Raw genomic sequence first — 26,170 nt, 5'->3', positions numbered from 1 at the left:
ATTTCCATATGCAATACCATAATTTTTTTCTTCTGTGAGTCCCTTACAAAGTTTGTAGGTATACAAGATTTCTTCTTTATTTCTCGAAGTGTTCTTTACATGCTGAACTTCAAAATGCATGTTTTCTACATTAGGATACAGGACCTCTATATGACATAGTTCCAGGAAATGTGTAGCAAATAGTGTAAATGCCTAGAATATATAAAAATGAATGTCAGTATTTTTAAAATGAACTAGAAAAAAATTTTAGTTTGATTTTCCAAGTAGGTTGGCAGAGGTGTAGGACTGAAACTAGTAATGGTCAATTCATTTCAAAATATTTTGAAAATTTATATTCAATGAAAGAAAGATGTTTATTATGTTTACATATCACAGGTATGTTACATTACAGGAAAGAGAACAAATTTAAAAATAAAATCCTAAAAAAAATCTGAAGATATTCAAAAGATGAGGTTTACCAGAAATAAAGCTGTTAAGTGAAGTAATTATTTATTAGAAAAGTAATCTACAAACAAAATCATAACAATTCTCTCAACTTTTAAAAAAACTGTACTTTAAAAGTAGCTTCCCTCCATATAACTGTTTTTTGGAAAGTGGAATCAATGGATTGTCTTAGGTATTTGAAATTGCAAAGGTTTTTGGTTTTTAGATTTCCATTGTGTTTGGGTTAGCACTTAAAGGAAATAAAGAAAAGATGAAGAATAATGCTTAAGACAATGATTCTCAAACTTTAGTAATCCCCTGGGGAGCTTGCTAAAGATGCAAATTCTTGGTACTTATCCCCCCAAAATTCTCAATCAGCAGTTGTAATGTGGAATCCCAGGAAACCCCATTTCACAAGTATTTTAGGTGATATTGATGCAGATGGTTCAAGTGATTTATGACCAGTACATGGTTTCCAGTCCCGAGTTACTAAACTAGATAGAGATTTGAATAATTGGTTATGTTTTAAGATATAAACAGGAAAAACTGTAAATATGTGATAAGTAGAAAAATAAAATGTTAAGACATTAAAAAGAAAATATCTGGGATAGCAAATGACATCAGCCATGTAAGGGGGGTGGCGGCAAGAAGTATAGGACAGAAAAATGAAAAAATTCAACTACTTACTCAATAATCAAAAGGGGTATAAAACCAAATTTATAAAGCAACAGAAAAATATTTAGAAATCCAGTAAACTATTTAGAAGCTAAGAACCATGTTCATAATAACATTAACGTCCTCAAAATTTATCAAACCAACCTATTACTCTTCACTACTAGAAATAGAGTCATTAGTATCTTTTTTTTTTTTAAAGATTTTATTTATTTATTCAACAGAGATAGAGACAGCCAGCGAGAGAGGGAACACAAGCAGGGGTAGTGGGAAAGGAAGAAGCAGGCTCATAGAGGAGGAGCCTGATGTGGGGCTCGATCCCACAACGCCGGGATCACGCCCTGAGCTGAAGGCAGACGCTTAACCGCTGTGCCACCCAGGCGCCCCGAGTCATTAGTATCTTTAAATCTCATCAGATTAGAGGTGAGGTGGGGACACCATAATGCCAGACCTGAACGCTAAGAGGATGCCAGTGGCTGTGGGGCCCTATAGACAGTCCCAGCCAACCTGCTTCAACCACATGAAGATGGGCTTTATGATGGGTTATGCAGTGTGTACGGCAGCTGAGGTGCTCTTGGGTACTTTTTCCTGTCTCAGAATTGGAATGTGGGGTTGGGAGCTGATGGGTAGCATCAGAAAAATCATGATGCAGAGTGGTGTCATCTTTAGCACATTCATGGCCATCAGAATGGGCATCCAATACTAATTAGGGCCATGGCTGCCCACTACATCTACCCCTTCCCATCAGTCCCAGCCCATGTACTATAATAAAACAAGTCTTTAAGTTAAATAATAAAAATAAAATAAAAGAAATCTAAACAGATTAAAGAGTGAATTCCAGAACCCCAGAACTGATTCAGAAAACTCATCCTTAAAATTCTGTTGCTCTAGAACCACTCTCAATACCAAAATCTGTAAAAGTCAGGCTTCTCCAGAGAAACAGAATGGGTGTATGTATGTGTGTGTAGAGAAAGAGAGAGAAAGATTGATTTACTATTAGGAATTGGCTCATATGATTATGGAGACTGAAGAATCCCCAGGTCTGTAATCAGCAAGCTGGAGACTCAGAGAGCTGATGCCGTAGTTCCAGTCTGAGTCTAAAGGCCTGAGAACCAGGAGAGCAAATGGTATAGTTCCAGCCCAGATGCTGGCAGGCTCAAGATCCAGAACGAGCTGATGTTTCAATTCTACTCCAAAGGCAGGAATAATGATTCTAGATTGAAGGCAGTCAGACAGGAAGTAACCCTCTCACTCCCAGGAGGGTCAGCCTTTTTATTCTATTCAGGTATTCAACTGGGTCCCACTCAAAACTAATTGGATGGGAGGAGCTGAAAGTCATGGAGGTAGAGCGGATGGGAGCCAGGGTACCTATGCACACATGAGCACATTCCTGGTGTTCTCAGGCCCACTATGTAAGGGCTGGAGGAGGTGCAGCATTGGCCACACCCTTCCGGCAGGGCAGCCCTGAACGTGGACTGGAAGGCAAGCCCTGATGTGGGCTCTAGGCCACCATTCCTGGGTCTCCATTGTGACTGCGTCACTGCAGAAGCAGGTCAGCCTTACCAGCCGCTAGTGGGCAACTAGAAAAGATAGGCACCTGACCCTGACCCCAAAGACACACCACTTGCTTGGTGCTCTCCTTGGTGCTGTACCCACCCCCAGATTGTTCCAGGAGCCAGTTGCCTTACCCCCCAGGTCCCAGGCTGAAATTCCTAAATACATAGTATGCTAACAGAGGATCCTATTATCACTTGTCTTTCTCCCTCAGTCTGATGATATGATCTGTAAACTCAGGTTTGAAGTCAGAGAAAACTGATATCAATGGCACTGTAACTCAGAGGGGTGAAGTATGCTGGAAGACAATCACAGACTGTGTGATTTATTACAGAATCAGCCCAGAGTCTGGATTACAAGGGCAGCATGAGGCTGCTGGACCCTGTGTGTGAGGCTGTCCACTCACATTTGTTATCTCTGACCAAGCGGCAGTTTGAAATTCAATATATACCATGGCTGCAGTGGACAGCTTTTGCAGTTATTTCCTGAAATATGCGATGCCTTGGAAAACCTTCAATCTCAAGCTATTTCTTTTAGCTTAATGAAACTGACAGCATGTCTAGAACAGGCTTTGGGTGATATATTTTTACTGAATGGGAAGGGATGCCCCTTTTATTATTTTTTTAAGAGAGAAAGGGTGTGCAATGGGGCATGGGGGGGAGGGGAGTAGAGGCAGAGTAGAGGGAGAGAATCCCAAGCAGATTCTGCCCTGAGTGCAGAGCCCCATGTGGGTCTCTATCCCAGGACCTTAAGATCATGACCTGAGCCAAAATCAAGTCAGATGCTCAACTGACCCATGTACCCCAGGAAAGCCCCTTTCTTTTAAGAGATCTGCTTGCATCTAAGGAGCTTGCTAGTATGTGGCAGACGTACTAAAAGTCTTCATTGGATCTCCATGTGGACTCAATCTACATAAAATCTTATGGCACGGGTTTGTGTCCCCTCAAGAAATCCCTCCAAACTACTGTTCAATGATGATACTGTTGACAGCAGGATTGGGTCACTGCTGAAGAGTTACTTACAACAAACTAAATTTGCATTGGCATACCGGCCTTTCATAGCTCTTACAAACCTTGAGGATTTGGCTGTTTTCCCTGATGTTGCTTCTGAGGTACTTTCAGTGTTTGAAGACGTGATGAAGAAATACACTGTTATATTACAAGTCATGTTCCCATACTGAGAAGTTGCATTAATCAAGTTCAAGTCACATAGTTTGCCATGTTGTTATTGACACAGCTAGAGACAGGACTTAGGAGAGTTTTGCCATTAACAAATGTCCACAAAGACTTCTGACTGCTCAGTCAACAGCTCTTTATACCACCTGTGAGGAAATATTGGCAAAACACTTGAATGATGGTAAAAATCAATCAAATTCCTCTTTTCCTTGGAAAGCCTGCAACAGAATTTCTTTGGCATTTCCTGAACCAGCAGGACAGTCCCCATGGGAGATCATTTAAGCCATGGGGAAATCAACTTATTCAAATTTCCAAAAGAAGTAACAAACCAATCGCTTGCATTTTTCATTGTACTTTTACTCAGATTCATTGATGAAGATCTGTTATCAATGTTTAAGGAAAAAGCAGTGATAAAATCATTGATTGGTCTTGCGGAAGGGTACAGTGTTCCCTTCCATCCAGTTTCTCAGCTTAAAAAAAAACCTGCTGAGCTGTGAGAAGAGCATCATAAGGGTTTGGCCACTCTTGCCTTTGCCTGGAGAAGCTGAGGAAGTAGCCAGGTTAGAAGTAATTCTGAAACAAATGCCTACAGCTTTTAATCACAAAAATCCTGTATGAGCGGCATTATCACATGCCTGAGAACCACTGTGTTGTTGGTGACCTGGACAGTCTTCCTGCTGAGAAGCGGCCCCAAGTAATCTGTGAACTCTGTGGCACCCCCATCCTAACTCTGTTCTGTCCCAGAACCATTCTGGAAGTACTCATCATGCTTCAAAACATCAGCACACACTGTACCCGCATGTCCAGCCAGGTTGTTGCCTCCATGGAGTTGAGACACAGCAGTAGGTAGAAAGAAGGTTGTCCTCCAGGCAAAGAAAGTAGTATTAAGCTTCTGTCTCCTGTGCTTTACCCAATTTTATCACTGATTGCACTGGAATTGGTCAACATTCATGTGGTTCATGGAAAAAATTCTTATGAGTATTTAAAGTTCTTTAAGTTATTCTTGCAGTACATGGAGAACCTGGTGGCTTACAACAGCCAACAGAAGAACAAATGGACCAAAACTATCAATCTGACATGGACAGCCCTGTTGAAAATTTGACTTTTAGTGAGAAGAAACAAATGTTAATCCATTGTCCAAGAAATCCACAAGTAAAGGAGTCTTATGAAAACACTTAATAAGTCAAGATGCTTTTGGCTACATCCAAAAACCCAGCCTGAATAGGCTTTATCAACCCGGAAATTGAAAATCTAAAGGTAGGGTGGATTCCAAGGTCTGTTTGACCAAGGATCAAGTTCTGTTTCCCTGCAGCCTTCTGATTTGCTGTTTCTGAGTTTGTGTGAACCTCAGGCTGGGTCCCATCCTGGAACCAAGTGGCCATAGCAGTTTGGTCCCTCTACCATGATATAGTGTCCAGAGGAGGGGGAACTCTTCACCAAGATGTCACCCAGAAAGCTCTTGAGAACTGCCACTGTAGCCAGAACCCTGCCTCCTGTATTCACTGGCCAGGCTGGGTAGGTATCCACTCCTGAGCCACCATTGGGGCACGGAAAGACAGCTTGGATCAGTTTGGCATCATCCCTGGAGCTGAGAATAAGGTTGGATGATCCAGATCCCATGGGACAGAGTTGAAGAGGAACAGCTCCTGAAAGGTATGGTGGGCAGACATGGTGCCAGGCAGCAGGTTTGCTGGTTAGTGTGTAGCCAAGAAAGCGGAGCCCTAACATGTGTCTGGATATGGAGGGTTTTGTATGGGACCAGGGAGAGCTGGAGGAGTGAGGGTCAGGGGTGCAGCTGCCCCAGTCCAGCTTGGAGAGCTGAAGTCTGTGATTCTAAAGAGCTCACTGGGCCATTGCAATTGTCTGGAACATCTGGACAACCCCTGACATCTGTCTCAGGTGGCAGCAGCAAAGCTAGCAGCTCTCAGAAACCCCACTGAGACTGTCCTGGACCCCAGGTCTATGTATGCAATAGGCTGCACACAGTGAATTATGGCCCCTTCTTCACCTTCCAAACCTCCCTGACAGGTTCTAGCCCTCAGCCCTCCAAGGAAGAACATTCACCATGTGTGTTTCTGGCTTCTCTGCCATCAGAGAACAGTGCCAAGGAGACCTCAAAGGGAAGGGGTGGTGCTGTGGGATGACAGACATTCTAGCACATTCCATCCATCCCTTTGCCAACTCAATACTACCACTACCCCCTCTTAAACTAAACTCCTGGGTAAAAACAGAAAACTGAGCTTCTGCCCCTGTGATGCAGACTTCTCTCATGCAAGTGTAGACATTCTCACGTCGTGTTTCTACTCCGGGGACATGTTCTTTTGCAGTGTCTCCCTTGGACTCTAATTTAAATGATGATTTATAGGATTAACTACTCTTAACCCTTCTTATGTTGGAACTGGAATGGAACAGAGGAAATAAAAGAATTGATATTTACCAAGCCCATGCAAGAAAACAGAACAAAAAAACTGATTGGATGGGACCCACCCACACTAGGGAGGGCAATTTGCTTTACTTAGTCTACCAGTTCAAATACAAATCTGGGGCGCCTGGGTGGCACGGCGGTTAAGCGTCTGCCTTCGGCTCAGGGCGTGATCCTGGCGTTATGGGATCGAGCCCCACATCAGGCTCCTCCGCTATGAGCCTGCTTCTTCCTCTCCCACTCCCCCTGCTTGTGTTCCCTCTCTCGCTGGCTGTCTCTCTCTCTGTCGCATAAATAAATAAAATCTTTAAAAAAAAAAAAAACCCACAAAAAACAAATCTGATCCAGAAACCCTCATATATATACCCAAAATACTGCTTGACCAAATGTCCAGTACTCTGTAGTCCAGTCAGGCTGACATACAAAATTAACCAACAGAGATACTAATTAGCTTTTTAATCCTAACAAGTAATACATATATCTTATTTTTATGAGAAATTCTGATCAACTGACATAGATTCAATATTACAAAGATTAATGCTATCTCTTAACATTACTTTTGATTTATCACCTACCTATCACAAAAATAAGATTTTTCTCTTTCTTTGTACTTAATCACTTTGGACTGTCATTTAAGGTAAAGAACATCATCTTAAGGATATTTCAAGGTACTTTAAATATGGAAAAATATTTTTAAGTTTTTTCATACCTGTATATATTTTGAGTGATCACCTAAAAAGATATTTTACAAATTAGCTTAATAATATAACAAAAATCATAGTCTGTTTTACTTGATTTGTGAAAACCTGTTTTATTTGAAGGAATGAAATCTTAGTTGAGTAAGTAAAATAATTTTCCATTAAGTGACCTTAGATGCCTGGTTTTTCATTTCATGTTGTGACATCATAGTCAGTGTTATTATCCATGGAGACAATTTTGAAATGCTTTCATGTTTTGCCTTTTAATTTGATTAAATTAAAGCCAAGTGACTAGTTTTGATATTATTTGTATTTTTTTATTTCTTCCTTTCCTTGTCTACATCATGACTATCATCCTAGCTGTTCCTGCTTCCATCAGAAATGAACTAACAAAACAATAAATGCTACGGTATGCTTTTATTACCTAAAATTGTTTAAAGAGCTATTTGTAGGTGCTTGTAAAACCCAATCATGACAAATATATAAAGGATACATCAAAGGGTGCCTGGGTGGCTCAGTTAGTTTAACATTGGACTCTTGGTTTCCACTCAGGTCATGATCTCACATTTGTGAGATTAAGCCCCATATATTAGTTCTGTGTTTCAGGGGGAGTCTACAGGAGATTTCTCTCTCTCTCTCCTTTCCCCTCTGCCCCTCCTCCTGCTCACGAGTATGTGAGCTCTCTCTCTTGCTCTCCCTCTCTCTCTCAAATAAATAAATCTTAAAAAAAAAGACTCAAAATTAATACACTTAAAAGAAATAGAGAAGAATACCTTTAAGCTCAGCAGATATTCACAAACAGCATAACAAATGCCAATACCCTCTTCCGTATTAGTACCTCTGCCAAGTTCATCAATTAATATAAGTGATTTGTTATTAGCATTATGTAGAATGTAAGCTATCTGAAAAATATAATTTTAATATTATTCATTGTAACCAAACAGCTGTCACTACCATTTTAAAAAATGAGGAAAAATCCAGTCTCTTTATTAGTTCATCCAAAATGTATTTTTATAAAGATAGCCAGCTGAGTAGAGAAACTAACACAAAAAACAGGGATGTACTGTATAGTGACTAACATAATATAATAAAAAAATATTATTATAAAAAAACTCATGACTATATTCAGTAGAATAGATAATATGTATATAAACAGACACATGCATATCTATATGAAACAACAAAGAATAAATAACCATTATCTAAAATATTAATGTTTTGGATACAGTGAAATAAAACTTAGCAATGAATTAAATGTTTAAATAATGCACAAAGATGGTCATTTTCTTCTCCACAAATGACTAATCAGTTGTCATAAAATATTCAAAACTCTTTCTCAAGTTTATTTTAACATCTAGGTAGCCAGTATAGATAGAAAAATTGAGGGAAAAGTATCCAAGTCTATTGATTTCTATTTAAACAAATAAATGTGAATCCATGCTCAACAAAGGCCAAGACTCTAATTGACAGAAATGCTCTTTCTCCACTGAAGAGTATTACCCTCTTTCTCAAAAATTATAATTACACCCACATTATGTTCTGACACAACAGTAAATTTCATGGATTTTTACCTTTCTATAGGACTAAGCTTCTTGAGAGCTGGGACCATTTAAAAATACACCTCGAGCACCTAGTACATTGCTATATTTTCCCACAGATACTCAATACATACTAAATAATTATGTAAAAGTCATATACAGTAGTACAAATAATAACTATTCTCCCCCCATCTACAAAAAGTTATCCAACTCTACAGTGATCCATTAATTTACCTACACTGAAGATAGCCCAAGAGCTATACTGAATACATTTAGCCCTTCAAGTCTACTTGATATTTGCTCAGATCAGAAAAAGGTGATGACACATACTTTGTTATAGAAAGTAAAAATTCTAAAGGGGCACACAAGAGGATGATTTTTAAAAGCATTCTAACACGGTGATCTATTATTTTAAAATCAAACCTAACAGGAACAATAGATACAATGCAAAACGGTCCTGAACAGTCTTTTTTTATATATCCCGTATAAAAACATGAAAGCATGTTTTTTTTGTTCAATAATACTAGCTTTTTCCTTAAAACTGTATTTTTCAATAAAACTTTCTCTTCCGTTTCCACATAAGACAGAAATTAGAAGCTGTCTTTGACTGCCCTCTGGCTCTTGTAGAGGAATATAAGCACATCTGCATGTTTTAGTATAAGAATACTTTCTTACGTTATAATTGACCATAAGGAAACTTTAGTTTGGGTACCTCTTTCATTTCCTTCATGAATGTTGATGAATTTGTTTCAATATCATCATCAGTACTGATTCTTGTAAAAATCTGTTCAGCAATTCTAAAGGAAGAATATTCTGCTGGAACATATGATCCTGTAAAATAGAAGGTCAATGTAAATCGAAGTGCTTTTATAAAATATAAGTACTAATATTTTGTACCTGTCACCAACTCAGATTATTTATTAGCCTAGCTAAGGATTATGTGGTGGAAAGATCACTGGATATACAGTTAGACAACATGGCCCCAGCTCTGTCACTTATCATATATCCTTGGGCAGCAGTTAGACTCTCCCAGTCTCATCCTTCTCACATATAAATGGAAATACTTGCCTTAACTATTGTACAAAGTTATCTGGAAGTTCAAATAAGACAGCATAAATTCAAGTATATTAGAAAGATTTATTATAAACTTCACAAAAATGTTAAATAATATAGTTAGATTAAAAAATTCAAAATAGGAAAATTTGAACGAGATGCTTATGAAGCTCAAGGCTGATAAAATTGTTACAGAAAGATATATTAGGAAATATCTGTTCTTAGAAATGTATAGAAATACCCAGAATTAGAATGAAAGCAAAACATTTAATTTTTTTAAAAGGTGAGTTTTCATCCCTGAGACTTTTTCTGCCTGAGAAGTTATCATGCTAAATAGTCTAAAATATTCACCTTTTGAAAGCAAATCAATCTGATTAATGCAACTACCTCTATACAGAATGGAACATAAAAGGCATTCTAAAATCATAGGAGGATAAAAATATACAAATAGTTGAATGGGAAAAGTATCAGGCATACAGAACAAAATGGTGAAATAATGGGAGTGAAGAAACAAACCCCTGATTATTCCAGTGTTTAAAACCAAGATAAGGATAAAGAATGGTATCACTCTCTAAGGAAAAAGGACTAGCAGGGAAAGACAGCAAAAGCCAGGATAATACTAATAAAAATAAAAGTAACAATAATAATAGTAATTATAATGATCGCTCCTCAAAAGCAGGTCTCTTAAATACAACTTTCTCACAGGATTTCTGACAGGATTAAATGGGAAAATAAATGTGAAAGTATCAATGACAGGATATAGCATATATGGCATATGCTCGTACTTTCTCTTTAGTTCATTTGTATCTACCTCCACCAAAAAGGCTCTCCGATATTTTTAAATCTAAAAGTTATTACAGAAGCCCCCCTGATATTTTGCTTCCGTTCTGGCTCTCCTCTAACAACATCAGCCAGAATAACCTATGTGAAAGGGAACTCCAACCATATGATTCTCTTACTTACATTTCAATAGCTCCCTACAGATTTCTGGATAAAGTTTAATCTCTTCAGTGAAGTACCTAAGGCCCTTCATGGTCTGGCTCTTGCCCACTCTCTTGGCTTTATATCCTACCACTCCTCACAGCCACTGTTTGCTCTACAAAGGAATCCAGACTTCTTGTACTTCTTTGGGCGCATCATACTGGTTTTTTTGTTTTTTGTTTCTAGAATATGTTCTTACCTTTGCCTGGATAGTCTCCTTCTTTCTCATACCCTTTATATAGATTATCTCACTTAATCTTTACAACAATTAGGTACTATTATAATTTTCATTTACAGAGAAGAAAACCAAGGAAGTTAAGTAATTTGCCTAAGATCACAGAGCTAGTAACTAGACAAGCTAGGTCTAGCTCCAAAGCCTATGTTCTTAATTTCCATGCCTTTCAAATTCTACTGGTTTCTTTATGATCAGATTATATCAGATACTGTATATACTTTAAGGTATTTTAGAGGATTAAAATGAGTGACAGGTAGAATAATTTTCTTCTAATATTTGAGGGGCTATTATCAAAAGAGATTAGGTTATTCTGTGATGCATAGAAGATAAGAGTTAGGGACTCTTAGTTAGGACTAATGAGTAAAAGTTATGGAAAGTCAGATTTCAAGTCAGTATAATGAATCTTCTAACAATTACAGATGTCCAACAATCGCACAGCCTGCTTTTTTTAAAGGATAGAGCTCCTCATAACTATTCAAAAAAGAAATAAGATTATTATCACATATGAATCAGTTTCTTTATAAAAGGAGGGAAATTAGCTAAGATGTCCTTTTCATTCTAATACAACTATAAACCCAATAAAATATTTATTCTTCACCCATTTTGCTTCCCAGTAGTAAGGGTAAATCTTCACTGTATCACCAATATTATTACTGCTGCATTTCCCTTCAATTTATTGTATTAGGCCAGGGTTTCTCAACCACTACACGACTAACATCTTGGGCTGGATAACCTTCCTTACATGTGTCGGGGGGAGGGAGGAATGTCTTGTGCATTGCAGGATATTCAGCAACATCTCTGGACTCTACACTCACCCGGTGTGACAACCAAAAATGTCTCCAGACATTGCCAAATTTGGGGGCCAGAAGTGGAGTGGGGGAGGGACCAATATCATCCCTGGTTGAGAACTACTCATTAGGGCAAATCATCTCATTTCTGATTCATGGAGTTACCAAGGAAACCTAGTTTTCAGAGCTAAGTTGTGCCTCTACACCAAGAAATAACATGACATATATGTGCGTATATATGCACACATAATGTGTTACTGTATCAAGTGTTGTGCCTGAGTTACTGGTAGCCCTTAAATTAAGTAAAAGATGTTTCTTTCCCCAATGTTATAATTTGGGGAAAATCTTACATAAGTTATTAAAGGTGGCACTTATCCTACTTATTTCACTTTTTCCCACAACAAAGTTTGGTTTTGAATCAGAATAATGATATGATTCAGTTTAGTAATAATTGATACAACTTTAATAGTTATAGTAAGGTAGTTTTTACTTCTGTTACATCCTACAAAAGTTTTACTACAATGCAATCCAAATTGGATGGAGCTTAATTAATACCAAATAGTAAAAGTTATGATCTACATAACAGACACTATTATACTTTTAGGTAAGAAAACTTACTCCAAACTGTTTTGGGGTTAATTAGGTACCTGGATCTAAAATACTTGGCACAAAACATTTTAAATGGGGAGCAGAATTGCTAAGTATGAGGTAAAGCCATAACTTACCAATCTGGGCCATAATCTGACAAAGAGCAATCTGTTTTAAATATGTGGATTTCCCACTCATATTAGGTCCAGTTATGATCAAAAAATTACTTCCTTCTGTAATATAGGTATTGTTGGCAATAGGTTTTTCCACAGATATTTTTTCAAGAATGGGATGCCACCCCTGTTTGATTGCTAAAGTATCAGTAAATTCTGGTCGAACTAAAAAAGAAAGAATGGTTTTGTAAGATTAATATATTTATGTTTAATGGTCTGTGTGGTGTGCATGTGTGATTTTACTAAGGTCAATTTGGGACAAAGCATTAAGGTATTATGTTATCCTAAATCCCTACCAAAATCCCTCTAGATTATAACTAATGCATTCTAATCACCATCACAACTTTTATTCACTTTCAGGGAACTCTAGGATTTAGTTCTTTGTCGTTTGTCCTGAGCTCCAAAACAGTCTGTAGCATTTTCAGATTTATATAGATTAAAAAGAGTCAACTAGCCATTGGTAATACTTTTTTTTTTTTTTTTTTGGGAGAAAGAGGGAGAGTGTGANGTGAGGTGGGGGGAGGGGTAGAGGGATAGAGAGAATCTCAAGCAGACTCCCCACTGAGTGTGGAGCCCAACATGGGGCTCAATCTCATGACCCTAAGATCTTGGTCTGAGCCAAAATCAAGAGTCAGATGCTTAACAACTGAGCCACCCAGGCACCCCGATAATACTTTTAAAATAACAATTACCAGTACTACAAAATTTCACATTTACTTAATTCCCATCTTAAGCTTTATTTCAAATTTGGCATACTTAGCTTTTCAAGTGATGTATGGATATACATTAGAACCAAATATAAACATAATTTTATGTCCAGAAACTTAAAGAAATTTTGTCTAAAAAGAATACCCAGATGATAGACGAATGGGACACAAAATATATTTGTTAATTTATAGAAACAAATAATGATAAGATCTCTGTGAATACCTTCCAAGGTAAAGGGAGGAAGACAGGGCATGGGGACAAGTAAACACTAAAATCCTACATGCCCCTAGAGGAAACATACGGATAAACTCAAAAGCATTCATCATAAAAGACAGGTTGGTTAGAAAATAATTTCTAAACTACTTTAAAAGTACTTTTAACACCAAAAGTCAGTATTTAAATCTTTGGAGTTTCAGGATGATCCATCTCAAATTAAAATGGAGCAACATCAATTATCTTAATAGCTAAGAAAACTATTAAAATAGTTGATCCCTAAGGTAAGGTTTTGATCCCAAAGGAGATCTAAAAGATTAAAAGCTTTTGGCTTATAAAATACCAATTGAAAGAGTTAACATTTCCATAAGAAATATAAAAATATGAAAAAAAATCTTCGCAAAATACTTATTTCCCATCAAAAAAATAAATTTACATAGTATTTGGGAAATGTTACTGGTGATTTTAACTAAAAATTTCAATGTTATTAATGACATTAAGTCCACAATTATTCAACCTTAATTATCACATACTAGTTCCATAAATTTGTATATAGGAGTATGGTTATTACTGATAAGTTGGAGAAGAAACTTCAAGGGGTTAATCTGAAGTATTCACTTCACTTAATATTAGAAAATTACTTAACATTTATATTCAAGATTTTGGGTTACAAAAGACTTAGGATACAAAAATACATGATATAATCCCTGATCTTGAGATGGTCACATCTAAGGAGCTAGTTTAGAAAATGTTCACTTTGGAGATTCATTTCTCTCATCTGCTTCTGTCACACTGCTTCTAATGAGTCTCCAGATTTGAATTTCATCAATTTGGGTTATTGTCATTTCCACCAAGGAGGCAGCTCTTCAGTCCTTCCTATTTAGGAAACCTTTAAAGTTTCCTGCAGTTATTTTCTTTCTCATTTGTCAATTTCTCGGTAAACAATTTTCTGACTTTTAAAATAAATTTTAAGAGTAATTTTACTTTTTCTATTTTAAGTCTTAGTCTAAAACCATAGGCAAGAGACCATATTTCAGGTAAAAAAATGTAAAGCATTCATAATTGTTATATAAAATTGCTTGGATGGAATACAAATTTCAGTATGCAACATATTTATTCCAAAGAAAGTAACTTACCATAGTCAGAAAGAGTGCAGGCATGAGCAAATGACAGTAGCATATCCAGCATTGACACAGTGTCAGACAGTTTATATAAGCAATGAATATGTTCATAAATCTCACTAAGCAGTTTGCACACGATCCTGAAAGTATATGTTTGGAAGTTAGGTAATGCTTTTAAAAAGGGACATACAATATAATTGTAAAAACAACACCAAATTCATTGTTGAGGTAAAATAACATTCACATTTCCGTTATATTGTACAGGTAAAGTCTACTGTTCTTTTGCCTCATTTTAGAGATTAGGAAATTGAAGTTCCTTGAGTTCAAGGAACTTGTAGCAAGAATTCATCTTCTGGTATGTTAACACCATGTTTTTGAAATTATTACTTTTATTAAATACTAATAAAATTTATTTTCATTAATAAAATCCTTTTATAGGTCAAACAAGACCTCACTATACTTCAACAGATCCCATCTGCTAATAATTTTGTGTTTTTTGCAAATGTTAAATTCAACACAAAAGTTACTGTATTCTCTCTCTCTTTCTCTCTCTCACACACACACACCCTAACAACATAATTATTTAAGCTTTTATGTAGCAGAGGTATTACACTGTAACATAATATAAAAGGTTTTCCTTGGAGCACTTGGTTGGCTCACTTGGTAGAACATGTGACTCTTGGTCTCTGGGTTGTGAGTTCAAGCCCCCCGTTGGGTGTAGAGATTACTTAAAAATAAAATCTTAAGGGGCACCTGGGTGGCTCAGCTGGTAAAGCATCTGACTCTTGATCCTAGCTCAAGGTCTTGGTTTTTCCCCTACAAGGAGAAATATGTTCTCCAAACCTATTATATCTCATAATCTCTGTGGTCTATGCCCTGAAATTGTTTTGAAAGTCCAACATTTGTCTTTATCATCTCAGTTCATTGATTATGAATGATCTTTTTTTTTTTTTTGCCGGGCCCCCCTCACCCTCCCCATGAATGATGTATTTCTTACTTCCAGCTGTAATGTTACTGTTTCACAAACAGCAGAAGACTGGCACTATTGTAATGAGATACATGCCATGAGAAGTTGAGGGCTTACATACCATAAGAAAAAAATAAACTGAATGAAGCCCAAGATAAGCCCATGATGTGCCAAATTCTACATCATGGTGAAATGCATACTACAGAAGTATCAGGTATAATGATGTTTTTTTGTTTTTGTTTTTGTAATTAGATTTGCCCTGAATCTTCTGTGAAGCTGAGCGATCCCAATCACAATGACAGACTTTAAAAGTCTTAATTGTTCTTTCAGGAAATGTTCTTTCTTTGCTAACATCCATAATTTTACAATTTTCTGCAATCAGATAGAAAGCCAATTAATGAAATTTATTATAATGCTTCAAATTGAACCAATTTAATTTAATATTCAAAAATTTCAAATGTGCTTACATATAAGTCATGTGGTAGATTTCTCTCAAAGATTCTTGACATCTTTCATTCATTTTAATTAAGTCTGCTGATGTAAAGGTATAAGAACTTTTCACTTTAGATATCTGCCCGGAAATTAACAAACAAAATTAACAAAATGTCAAGATTGTGTACACTCCTATAAAATAAAACATACAGATTTTAAACAGTATAGATATTTAGGTTAATTAATTTTATAGATAAAGCATCACAAATAAAGTCTCAATGTCTGCAAAAAAGAACAGATCACATCTAAAGTTAAAGCATTTAACTTAAAGTTAACCTACAGTATTCTGGCACAACTATTTGAACAGGTCTTAAAATAGCTCTGTAGAAATATCAGACAGTACATCTCATTACCCAGTAATATGCATGACAGATATCAGTAATTTTCACTCCATCTCTGACCCATGGTAGCCCTTGTCCCATATCTGAACCTCACTCAATTTCCAATCCCATTACTTTGTCTTAACCGATTCTTTTTTTTTTCCATCCCCCATTATCTGGTAATACAGTGTGTATTCAGAAACCCTAAAAGTTAAATGGTTTGTTTTTGTCAAAAGGTACCCCTGAGAGCAGAGAAAGCAAAATTAAGAGTGGGGTAGACTTTCCCAAACTGATATATCATGGAGACAGTAACATGTATTTAGGAAAATATATTTCCCTAGTCCAAAGATTTGGCAATATTGGGTTTTAAAAAGTTAGCAGATTTCTTTATTTCAGTATTTTTAAACCTTTAATAGGCAAATGTGCATTGAGAACTACCTAAAACAGGAAATGGTACAGTATTTACCAAATTCCTTTTATCAAAAATAACTTTTGGACTTTTTTTTCCTTTCATTTCCTTCTTTTTACACATACCAAGCTTCCAGAACTGTATTATGCACTGTTTGGTGTTTCTCCGAAAAAATAAAAGAATAAAAAAATAAAAAAACAAAAAGTTTCTACCTCACTCTTAGATTAGTATAACTGTTAGGTGGATTGACGAGAGTAGGAAAGCAATATACAGAACATTCAGAAATTTGGCATGTAAAATTCAAGGAATGTCTGAAAAACTGTAAAATGTAATTCAGAAATAATAATTTCCAAACCAAAACTATAAAATGAACCTTAATAAATTCTGAAGGAAGTTGATTATTGGGTAGGGCTGTACAATCTGTAGTCATCTGGATGAAAAATCCTCGAGCAGAGCTAAAACTTGTCCTTAAAGGAAGACTGTATTTTTCTGCAAGCTGTGATATCATTCCTAGTGACCAGAAACAAGAAAAAAAGAATTTTAATGAGAAAATTACTCTTTCTGTTTAAAAAAAAAATTACTTTTTTTTGTTGTTATTTTATATATAAATAGGAAGGTCTTGCTACTCTTTTAAACTATAAAGATTTTTAATGTCTAACACATATTGTGGTCAAGTATTCATTTAAGAAAAAAATTCGTAAAACAAAGATAGTCGTTTTGATAGGTGGTTTGAAAGTAAAAAAAATTGTAAAAATTAAACTAAGACTATTTTATACTCTATTAGAATATTAGTTTTCATTTGTTATTCATTCAACTTTTTTGAAAAGTGAATAATCATATAATTATAACCATTAATTCACCATAAGAAATTCTCTCTACAAAACACATTTTGCAAAACAAAATATTCCAAAAGAAAATGGTGATACAACAAATACCTAAAAAATCCAATTTTTCCTATCAACTTCAAACTTACCCCAGAGTTCAAAGTTTTTATTTTTAACTTGATGGCCATTAATACTTTGAACATTACTTGTGAAAATTAACATCTTTATTCCTCAAAATAGTTCCTCCAACAATTTTCCTGATTCTCTCAGTGATATCACCACTCTCAGGCTAGAAATTTCAATTAGCACCAATAGCTACATTTCCCTTTACCATGGCCATAACTACTCAGTTATTAACTCATCATTTCTTCCTTCAACCTTTGCATTTCTCTCTTCTCGTATACATTGCTACCACTCAAATGCTTTAACTTGTAGTAGTTTAAAATGGTTTCCCTGTCTCCATTGCTCTACTCAAATTCATTCAACCAATCTTCATGATCAATTTCACTCCACAGAGCAAAACTATCTCAGTGCCTCTGCATTCTCTTAGGGGAAAATCCAAACTCCCAACCTTCAAAGACTGTATTTTTGTCCCCACTCTACATTTCCAATCTTACCTCTTACAAATTCTGTCAGGGAATGCCCTATTGCATCCTAACCAATTTCCCTCTTCATCCCTTGAGGTTTCCTTAACCTTTGTGCTTCAGTTTGTACCACTGCCAGTATGTGGAGTTCCTTTCTAGGCTACTGTATCTACTGAAAACATTCCCAACCACTATGCTTCCTCACCCAATCACTCTCTGACCCCTATAACCTGCTATATTTTTCATCATATCTTATACCCATGTGATATTTTATGATCAAGTGATTAATACATACATCTACCTACCTATCCATACATATAAACACACACACACACGCATTTCTTTCTTGCCTGTCTTCACTACTATAACACAAGCTCCATGAGGATGGGAACTTTGTCTTGTTCACTATATATTCCTAGTACCCAAAACAGTGTCTATATTTACAAGAAACTCCATAAATTTGTTGAATGAATTACTGTACTTGCTCAAATGCTACCTCTTCTCGACAAATATATCTCTTCCTCTGAAATCACTTAGTACTGATACCCTGCATTTTTCATCTAATTTATATACAATGTTATATGAAGGTAAACAAACATCTCCTGGTCTTCAGGTAACTCTAAGTTTGAAGAAACTCTATGTTTAAGTTTGGAGAAAAAAACAGACACATTGTAACACTTGGAGATATTTATATTTAAAATATTTTAATATATTTTTAAATGACAGTATGTGTTAACCTTATCTCTTTTGGTAACAAAAATTTAATTAAAAATATGCATGGCTAGTTATCACCAGCAGAAAAGCGCATTTCTAAAAAGGTTTAATTAAAAAAAAAAACCAGAAAAACACACTGAAGCAATTAAATTACCTGCTATGTCATCTACAATCTCTGTATATGTTCTTCTAGCTATGTCAAGAAATTCATTTATGTTGGATCTCACTGCATAGCACTTCTGAGTCCTCATGTTCAGGCATCCTTTCATGTATCTTGCGTCATCATTAATTATAGTCTTAATCTTTTCAAGTATAATTCCAAACCTAAAATAGAACATTATAGGCAATAAGGCAAACAATTATTTTAATTTGTAATTTGAGTCACAGTTAATGATATATTTTCTTAGAATCATATAATTTTAAATATAACAATATTTTCTCAAAATCTATTGAAAATTATTTTGAAAATAAATAATTTAGATATATATATATATTACATAAATTAGAACTGTGACTTTAACAATTTTAAAATATTTTGTCAATCAGGACTAGTCTCTTAGAGTAACATGAAGCCACCAAGAACAATTCTATAACTGCTAATAAAAAGATCTCCCAAATTATACACTCTGTGTCTATGAGTATAAAATGTATCCCTGAAAAACTATTATAAAAATTCTGGCTTCATGTTCACTGACTCAATCAACATTTTCTTATACCATGTATGATCACTGTATTAGGTGCACAGATCCAAAGAAGGATTAAATGTATGGTCCTTGGCTTCAGGTGGGGACAGATAAACTAAACACATTGTAAGACAGTGTAACAGAAACCTCACAATAATCAGTGATTAAGTACAGTGATCATGCAAACCAAAAGTCTGGTAACACCTATTTTCCTAACCTTCTGTTTTATTCTGTTCTGTATTTTATTTGTAATTCTGTTTTATTACTAACCTCAATTTGTGGCTCACAAAAGATGTGAATCCTGAATCAATAAAATAACAGTTTTTAAGCATCACAAGTCTTTTTGGTCAAGAATCAAAGTGCCATTGCCAAAAACAATATTAAAATTAAACTGTACTTAGATCTCTTATTCAATATTTATACCTGCTATTTTTTGTTACGTTAGGCCTTTTATGATTTACAAAAGAGAAATATGTACTTTTATATTTACAAGTCTTTCCATGGGGAATGGCTAAAAAAAGAAATATTAAAATTGTGTATGATTTCAATTTTTAATACTATTCTAATTGCCTATTAACACAAAAACTCAATGTGCTGTTACCCTATTTATGGGTACTTATAAGGTGTAATGTATAATTAGGGCTTTGATGAATAGTTTAAAGGTTGTTAACCAGAGTTCAAGTAACTGTTCTATTGATTACAGTTAGAGTCCTTTAAATCATTTATGATCAGGAAGAAAGGAATAATTAGCACAGATATCTTATTAACAGTTGAGTGACAAAGACCTCTCATCTTCCAAGGAACCACAGTAAGCTCTTAATAAAGGTGTGCTACAGTTCCTCAAAGCAATCTGTTAAAAAATAAAATAAAGTTAGTTAAAAATAATAAATTATAACACTATTCAAACATAGTATTTTACATTTAATACTTCACAGTTTACCAAGTGTTTTCTTGCTTCACCTTCTCATTTGTATACTCATAAAAGATATTTTAGATATGCAGGTGAGGACAGATGGTACCTTTCCCATTTTCCCGATAAAGAGCACCTGACTAATAAAGGGCATTCACTGCTTCACTATTATGACTTTAATTTTTCTGGTCTCTCACCTAATTGTTAGCATTCAACTACTTATTAAAGGTAGGTACTTAAATAGCTATCATTGTACATTTAGAGTACTCTACCTATCATTCCAAAATTTGGGTTTTAAATATGCATTAAACTAAAAAAGTGCTCCGCATATTTATAAATAGAATAATTTCTCCATTCTTATACGGCAAAAGTAGAAGTTTAATTTTGCTTAATGGAAACTATGAGTGGTCACTATTTGAATAAATAGAAACAAGAGGAAAACACAGTTAACCTGACTTTTTTTAACTTAAATTTTTTTTTCATTTACTTAAAATCAATTAATATACAGTGTATTATTAGTTTCAGAGGTAGAGTTTAGTGATTCTTCATGTACATGTAACAACTCAGCGCTCATTACATCAAGTGCCCTCCTTAATGCCCATCACCCAATTTATCCCTTCCTCCCACCTCCCCTCCAGTAACCCTCAGTTTGTTTCCTATAGTTAAGAGTCTCTTATGGTTTGCTTCGCTCTCCTTTATTTTTCCTTCCCTTCCCCTATGTTCATCTGTTTTGTTTCTTAAATTCCACATATGAGTGAAATTATATGATATTTGTCCTTCTCTGACTTATTTCACTTAGTGTAATACCCTCTAATTCCAACCACATGGTTGCAAATGGCAAGATTTCATTCATTTCGATGGCTAAGTAATATTCCATTGTAGATATATACCACACCTTCTTTAACCATTCATCTGTCAATGGACATCTGGGCTCTTTCCATAGTTTGGTTATTGTGAACATTGCTGGTATAAACATCAGGGTGCATGTGCCCCTTCGAATCACTATGTTTGTATCCTTTGGAAAAATACCTACTAGTACAATTGCTGGTAGCTCATAGGGTAGCTCTATTTTTAACTTTTTGAGGGACCTCCATACTCTTCTCCAGAGTGGCTGCACCAGCTTGCATTCCCACCAACAGCGTAAGAGGGTTCCCCTTTCTCTGCATCCTCGCCAACATCCGTTGTTTCCTGTGTTGTTAATTTTAGACATTCTAACTGTTGTGAGGTGATATGTCATTGTGGTTTTGATTTGTATTTCCCTGATGCCAAGTGATGTGGAGCATTTTTTCATGTGTGTTGGCCATTTGTATGTCTTCTTTGGAGATGTCTGTTCATGTCTTCTGCCCATTTTCTGACTGGATTTTTTGAGTTTTGGGTGTTGAGTTTGTTAAGTTCTTTATAGATCTTGGATACTAGCGTTTTATCCAATATGTCATTTGCAAATATCTTCTCCCATTCCATAGGTTGTCTTTTAGTTCTATTGACTATTTCCTTTGCTGGGCAAAAGTTTTTGTCTTAGCAGAGAAAGACAATTATCATATGGTTTCACTCATTTACAGAACATAAGGAATAGCAGGGAGATCGGTAGGAGAAGGAAGAGAAGAATGAAGGGGGGTAAACAGAAGGGGGAATGAACCACGAGAGACTATGGACTATGGGAAACAAACTGAGGGCTTCAGAGGGGAGGGGAGTGGGGGAGTGGGCTAGGCCGGTGATGGGTATTAAGGAGGGCACGTATTGCATGGAGCACTGGCTGTGATACGCAAACAATGAATCATGGAACACTACATCAAAAACTAATGATGTACTATATGGTGACTAACATAAAAAAAAATTTTTTTAAAAAAGGTTTTGTCTTGATGAAGTCCCAATACTTCATTTTTGCCTTTGTTTTCCTTGCCTTTGAGGCAAGAGGTTGCTGCAGCCAAAGTCAAAGAGACTGCTGCCTGTGTTCTCCCCTAGGATTTTGATGGATTCCTATCTCACACTTAGGTCTTTCATCCATTTTGAGTTTATTTTTGTGTATGGTGTAAGAAAATGGCCCAGTTTCATTCCTTTGCATGTGGCTGTCCAATTTTCCCAGCACCATTTTTGAAGAGCCTGTCTTTTCTCCATCGGATATTCTTTCCTGCTTTGTCGAAGATTAGCTAACCATAGAATTGAGGGTCCACGTCTATGTTCTCTAGTCTGTTCTACTGATGTATGTGTCTGTTTTTGTGCCAGTTCCATACTGTCTTGATGATTACGGTTTTGTAATACGGCTTAAAGTCCGGAAATATAATGTTACCAGCTTTGGTTTTCTTTTTCAACATTCCTTTGGCTATTTGGGCCTTTTTGATTACATACAAATTTTAGGATTATTTGTTCCAGCTCTGTGAAAAATGTTGATAGTATTTTGATAGGGATTGCACTGAATGTATAGATTACTTTGGGTAGCATAGACATTTTAACAATATTTGTTCTTCCAATCCATGAGTGTGGAATGTTTTTCCATTTCTTTGTTTCTTCTTCAATTTCTTTCATAAGTGTTCTATAGTTTCCAGAATACAGATCCTTTACCTCTTTGGTTAGGTTTATTCCTAAGTATCTTATGGTTTTTGGTACAATTGTAAATGGGATCAGTTCCTTGATTTCTCTTTCTTCTGACTCATTATTAGTGTATAGAAATGCAACTGACTTCTGTGCATTGATTTTATATCCTGCCACATTGCTGAATTCCTGTATGAGTTCTAGTAATTTTTGGGTGGAGTCTTCTGGGTGTTCAATATAGAGTATCATGTCATCTGCTAAGAGTGAAAGTTTGACTTCTTCTTTGCTGATTTGGATGCCTGTTACTTCTTTCTGTTGTCCTAGCTGAGGCTAGGACTTCCAGGACCATATTGAACAATAGTAATGAGAATAGACATCCCTGTCATGTTGCTGACCTTAAGGGAAAAGCTCTCAATTTTTCCCTGTTGAGAATGATATTCACCGTGGGTTTTTCATATATACAGTTGACCTGACTTTTATCTGCTATTTTAGTTTGCTATGAGGCAATGGCAATAATATTTTTTTGCTTATAAGTAGAAGATAAATACTAATAAAAACTACAAAATTCATAAAAGCATAAGAAAAACATTCAAATTGCTTATAATTCTACCACCCTTCCAAATTATCTTTTTTTTGCTTTTTAAATTTTTTAATTTATTTAGAAGCAGAAAAGATCATAAATTCATTCTTTAGTTTATACTCCCATAAGGTTTTTCTTAAAAATTACTGATCATCTCAAAATTTATTTGAACATAATGTTGATGACATCTTAGAAATGACAATTCAGCCAGCAGATTCTAAAGTTAGTAATACTACTAAATGAAGAAAAATATTTCATATGTAAGAATTCTCAGGGGGAAAAAATGTGAGTTTTCCCAAGTATGTTTTTTTTAAAAGATGTGACTAATTACCTGAGTCATCCGTGGGAGTGATGCTTCATTTGTGTATGAAAATAATCTCATTTTCATGTTTCAGTTCTCTTTATTTTAATCACCAATATGATTATATCTTTATTAATTCTGATCAAATGTTTTTTACCCTAAGTGAAAACTTGAAGTATCTATAGTTTCTTCCTTTACTTAAAGGATTTACTTTACTTAAAGGATTTTAGGGGCGCCTGGGTGGCGCAGTCATTAAGCGTCTGCCTTCGGCTCAGGGCATGATCCCAGTGTTCTGGGATCGAGCCCCACATCAGGCTCCTCTGCTAGGAGCCTGCTTCTTCCTCCCCCACTCCCCCTGCTTGCGTTCCCTCTCTCGCTGTCTGTCTCTGTCAAATAAATAAATAAAATCTTTAAAAAAAAAAAAAAAAGGAGGGGCGCCTGGGTGGCACAGCGGTTAAGCGTCTGCCTTCGGCTCAGGGCGTGATCCCGGCGTTATGGGATCGAGCCCCACATCAGGCTCTTCTGCTATGAGCCTGCTTCTTCCTCTCCCACTCCCCCTGCTTGTGTTCCCTCTCTCTGGCTGTCTCTATCTCTGTTGAATAAATAAAAAATAAAATCTTTTAAAAAAAAAAAAGGATTTTATATTCTAAAAATTTTATAATAAGAAAAAACTACTATACTTTCAGGGATCATTTCTATGGTTTATTACCAAATAAATTATCTAAATATCATGGTATATTTTTTGTCATTTCCTCAAATCAAAAAAAAATTTTTATCATTGTATATTCCTTTTCTCTCCTACTTACTTAATACTGTATCACAAGCATTAGAAACTTTTAATGGTAGGGGCGCCTGGGTGGCTCAGCCGTTAAGCATCTGCCTTTGGCTCAGGTCATGATCCCAGGGTCTTGGGATTGAGCCCCGCACCGGGGCATCGGGCTCCCTGCTCGGCGGGAAGCCTGCTTCTCCCTCTCACACTCCCCTTGCTTGTGTTCCCTCTCTCGCTGTCTCTCTCTGTCAAATAAACTACAAAAATAAAGTCGGGAAAAAAAAGAAACTTTTAATGGTATAAATTTTTAATAAGTCATAATATTTTACCCTCTAGAAAACTAACAGTCTCTTCCCCTATTTATTAGAGGTCTATACTACTTAGAATTTCTCACTAATATAAGTAACACTGCAATGATAACCAAATCTGGGCATAAATCTTGGTCAGTATTTCTTAAGAGTTCTTTTGGACATATTTCTAGTAGTATAAAGTACTATAACACCATCAAAAGATAGATGTTGTAAAACTTCCCTGTGAAGTATGTGCAATTTGTACTCCTACCAGCTGTCTATGAAGTTGTCTGTCTCACTGTTCTCTCATTAGCAGTAAGTTGCATCCCTTAAGGGGGGGCGGAAATCTTTGCTTCTTTTATATATAAAAAAAATACTTTAAGTTGTATTTCTTTGAGTTAAATAAGGTTGAACATTTTTGGTACTATTTATTAACCTCTTTGATTTCTATTTTGGGGGCATTTCCCATATTTCTATTGGTATTCCAGTATTCTCTTATGAAATTTATGACAGAAATTAATATTTTATCTGTCAAATGCTATAAATTTTTCCTAACTTTCTTTGGCCTTTACTTTGCCTCTGACATATCAAAGCTTGAAATTTGTGTTTTATCAAATCTATCAATTTGGGGGCATGATTTATTATACCGCTTTCATTCTAAGAAAGATGACATTTTTTACATCTTTTGCCAAATTTCTTTCATCATATATATTTATTAGAATGAGCTCTATAACAAAATTCTTCCAGATTTTTCATTACCTTTTCCCTTTAAAAAAGCAGTTCTTCCTTGTCACCTTAAGTTTTAAAAATGTTTTGCACAGGGGTTCCTGGCTGGCTCAGTCAGCAGAGCATGGGACTCTTGATCTTAGGGTTGTGAGTTGGAGCCCATGTTGGGTATAGAGATTACTTAAACAAATAAATGCTTAAAAAAGGTTTTGCACAGTAGAGTATTTAAAAATATATTAGAAAATTACATTAGAGATATTTCAGGTAAAAATCATCAATGAATACTTAAATCACTGACTGAAAGTTTAATGAGGAACAGGATATTTACATAGTCTCAAAGTATCTCTCCACAGATTACTTGATAACTTTACAGTGAAGAAATTGATCAAAGTTAATATCACCAGAATGGGGAATGACATCATGTGTCTTCTGATGTGATGTACTGAGAAAGGTACAATATTGCTCGTAGAGTATCACTGCTAAATATATATCAGCTGAAGTTAATCATGAGAAAATAACCACACAAATTGAGGAATGTTCTATAAAACAACAGACACTCTTCAAAATGTTAATATCGTGAAAGACAAAGAAAGGATGAGAAACTTCAAGTTAAAAAGCAGTATAAGGAAACATGACATTAGGGGTGCCAGGGTGGCTCAGTCAGTTAAACATTCGCCTTCTGCTCAGGTCATGATCCCAGGGTCCTGGGATTAAGTCCCAGGTCCATCTT

At 35.6% G+C, this 26,170-nt stretch overlaps 2 protein-coding genes and 1 pseudogene across 2 annotated transcripts in view; 2 read left to right on the top strand and 1 right to left on the bottom strand.

Annotated features, from left to right (window-relative positions):
* MSH4 (mutS homolog 4) overlaps positions 1-26,170 on the bottom strand; it is an 84,120-nt gene that overhangs the window by 5,520 nt on the left and 52,430 nt on the right. Inside the window, exons 10-18 of the mRNA XM_002916912.4 lie at positions 20,121-20,185; positions 18,807-18,976; positions 16,904-17,040; positions 15,777-15,880; positions 14,358-14,482; positions 12,265-12,465; positions 9,195-9,313; positions 7,718-7,846; positions 18-192 (exon numbers count right to left, since the gene is read on the bottom strand). Coding sequence (XP_002916958.1) covers positions 18-192; positions 7,718-7,846; positions 9,195-9,313; positions 12,265-12,465; positions 14,358-14,482; positions 15,777-15,880; positions 16,904-17,040; positions 18,807-18,976; positions 20,121-20,185 — 1,225 coding nt within the window. The remainder of the gene's footprint in view (positions 1-17; positions 193-7,717; positions 7,847-9,194; positions 9,314-12,264; positions 12,466-14,357; positions 14,483-15,776; positions 15,881-16,903; positions 17,041-18,806; positions 18,977-20,120; positions 20,186-26,170) is intronic.
* Positions 1,493-1,801, top strand: LOC105236555 (reactive oxygen species modulator 1-like). The gene has a single exon (XM_011221917.3). It carries the CDS (start codon positions 1,538-1,540, stop codon positions 1,799-1,801), a length of 264 nt encoding a protein of 87 aa, XP_011220219.2. The 5' UTR covers positions 1,493-1,537.
* On the top strand, positions 2,839-4,993 carry LOC105236552 (annotated as a pseudogene).

Source organism: Ailuropoda melanoleuca, chromosome 2 (genome assembly GCF_002007445.2).
Source record: "Ailuropoda melanoleuca isolate Jingjing chromosome 2, ASM200744v2, whole genome shotgun sequence".
NCBI lineage: Eukaryota > Metazoa > Chordata > Mammalia > Carnivora > Ursidae > Ailuropoda > Ailuropoda melanoleuca.
The sequence above is the reverse complement of the archived record's forward strand: the minus strand, read 5'-3'. Positions and strand labels throughout refer to the sequence as shown.

Excerpts from the sequence above, each read along its gene's own strand:
- LOC105236555 (XM_011221917.3), top strand. The coding sequence starts at position 1,538 with ATGCCAGACCTGAACGCTAAGAGGATGCCAGTGGCTGTGGGGCCCTAT.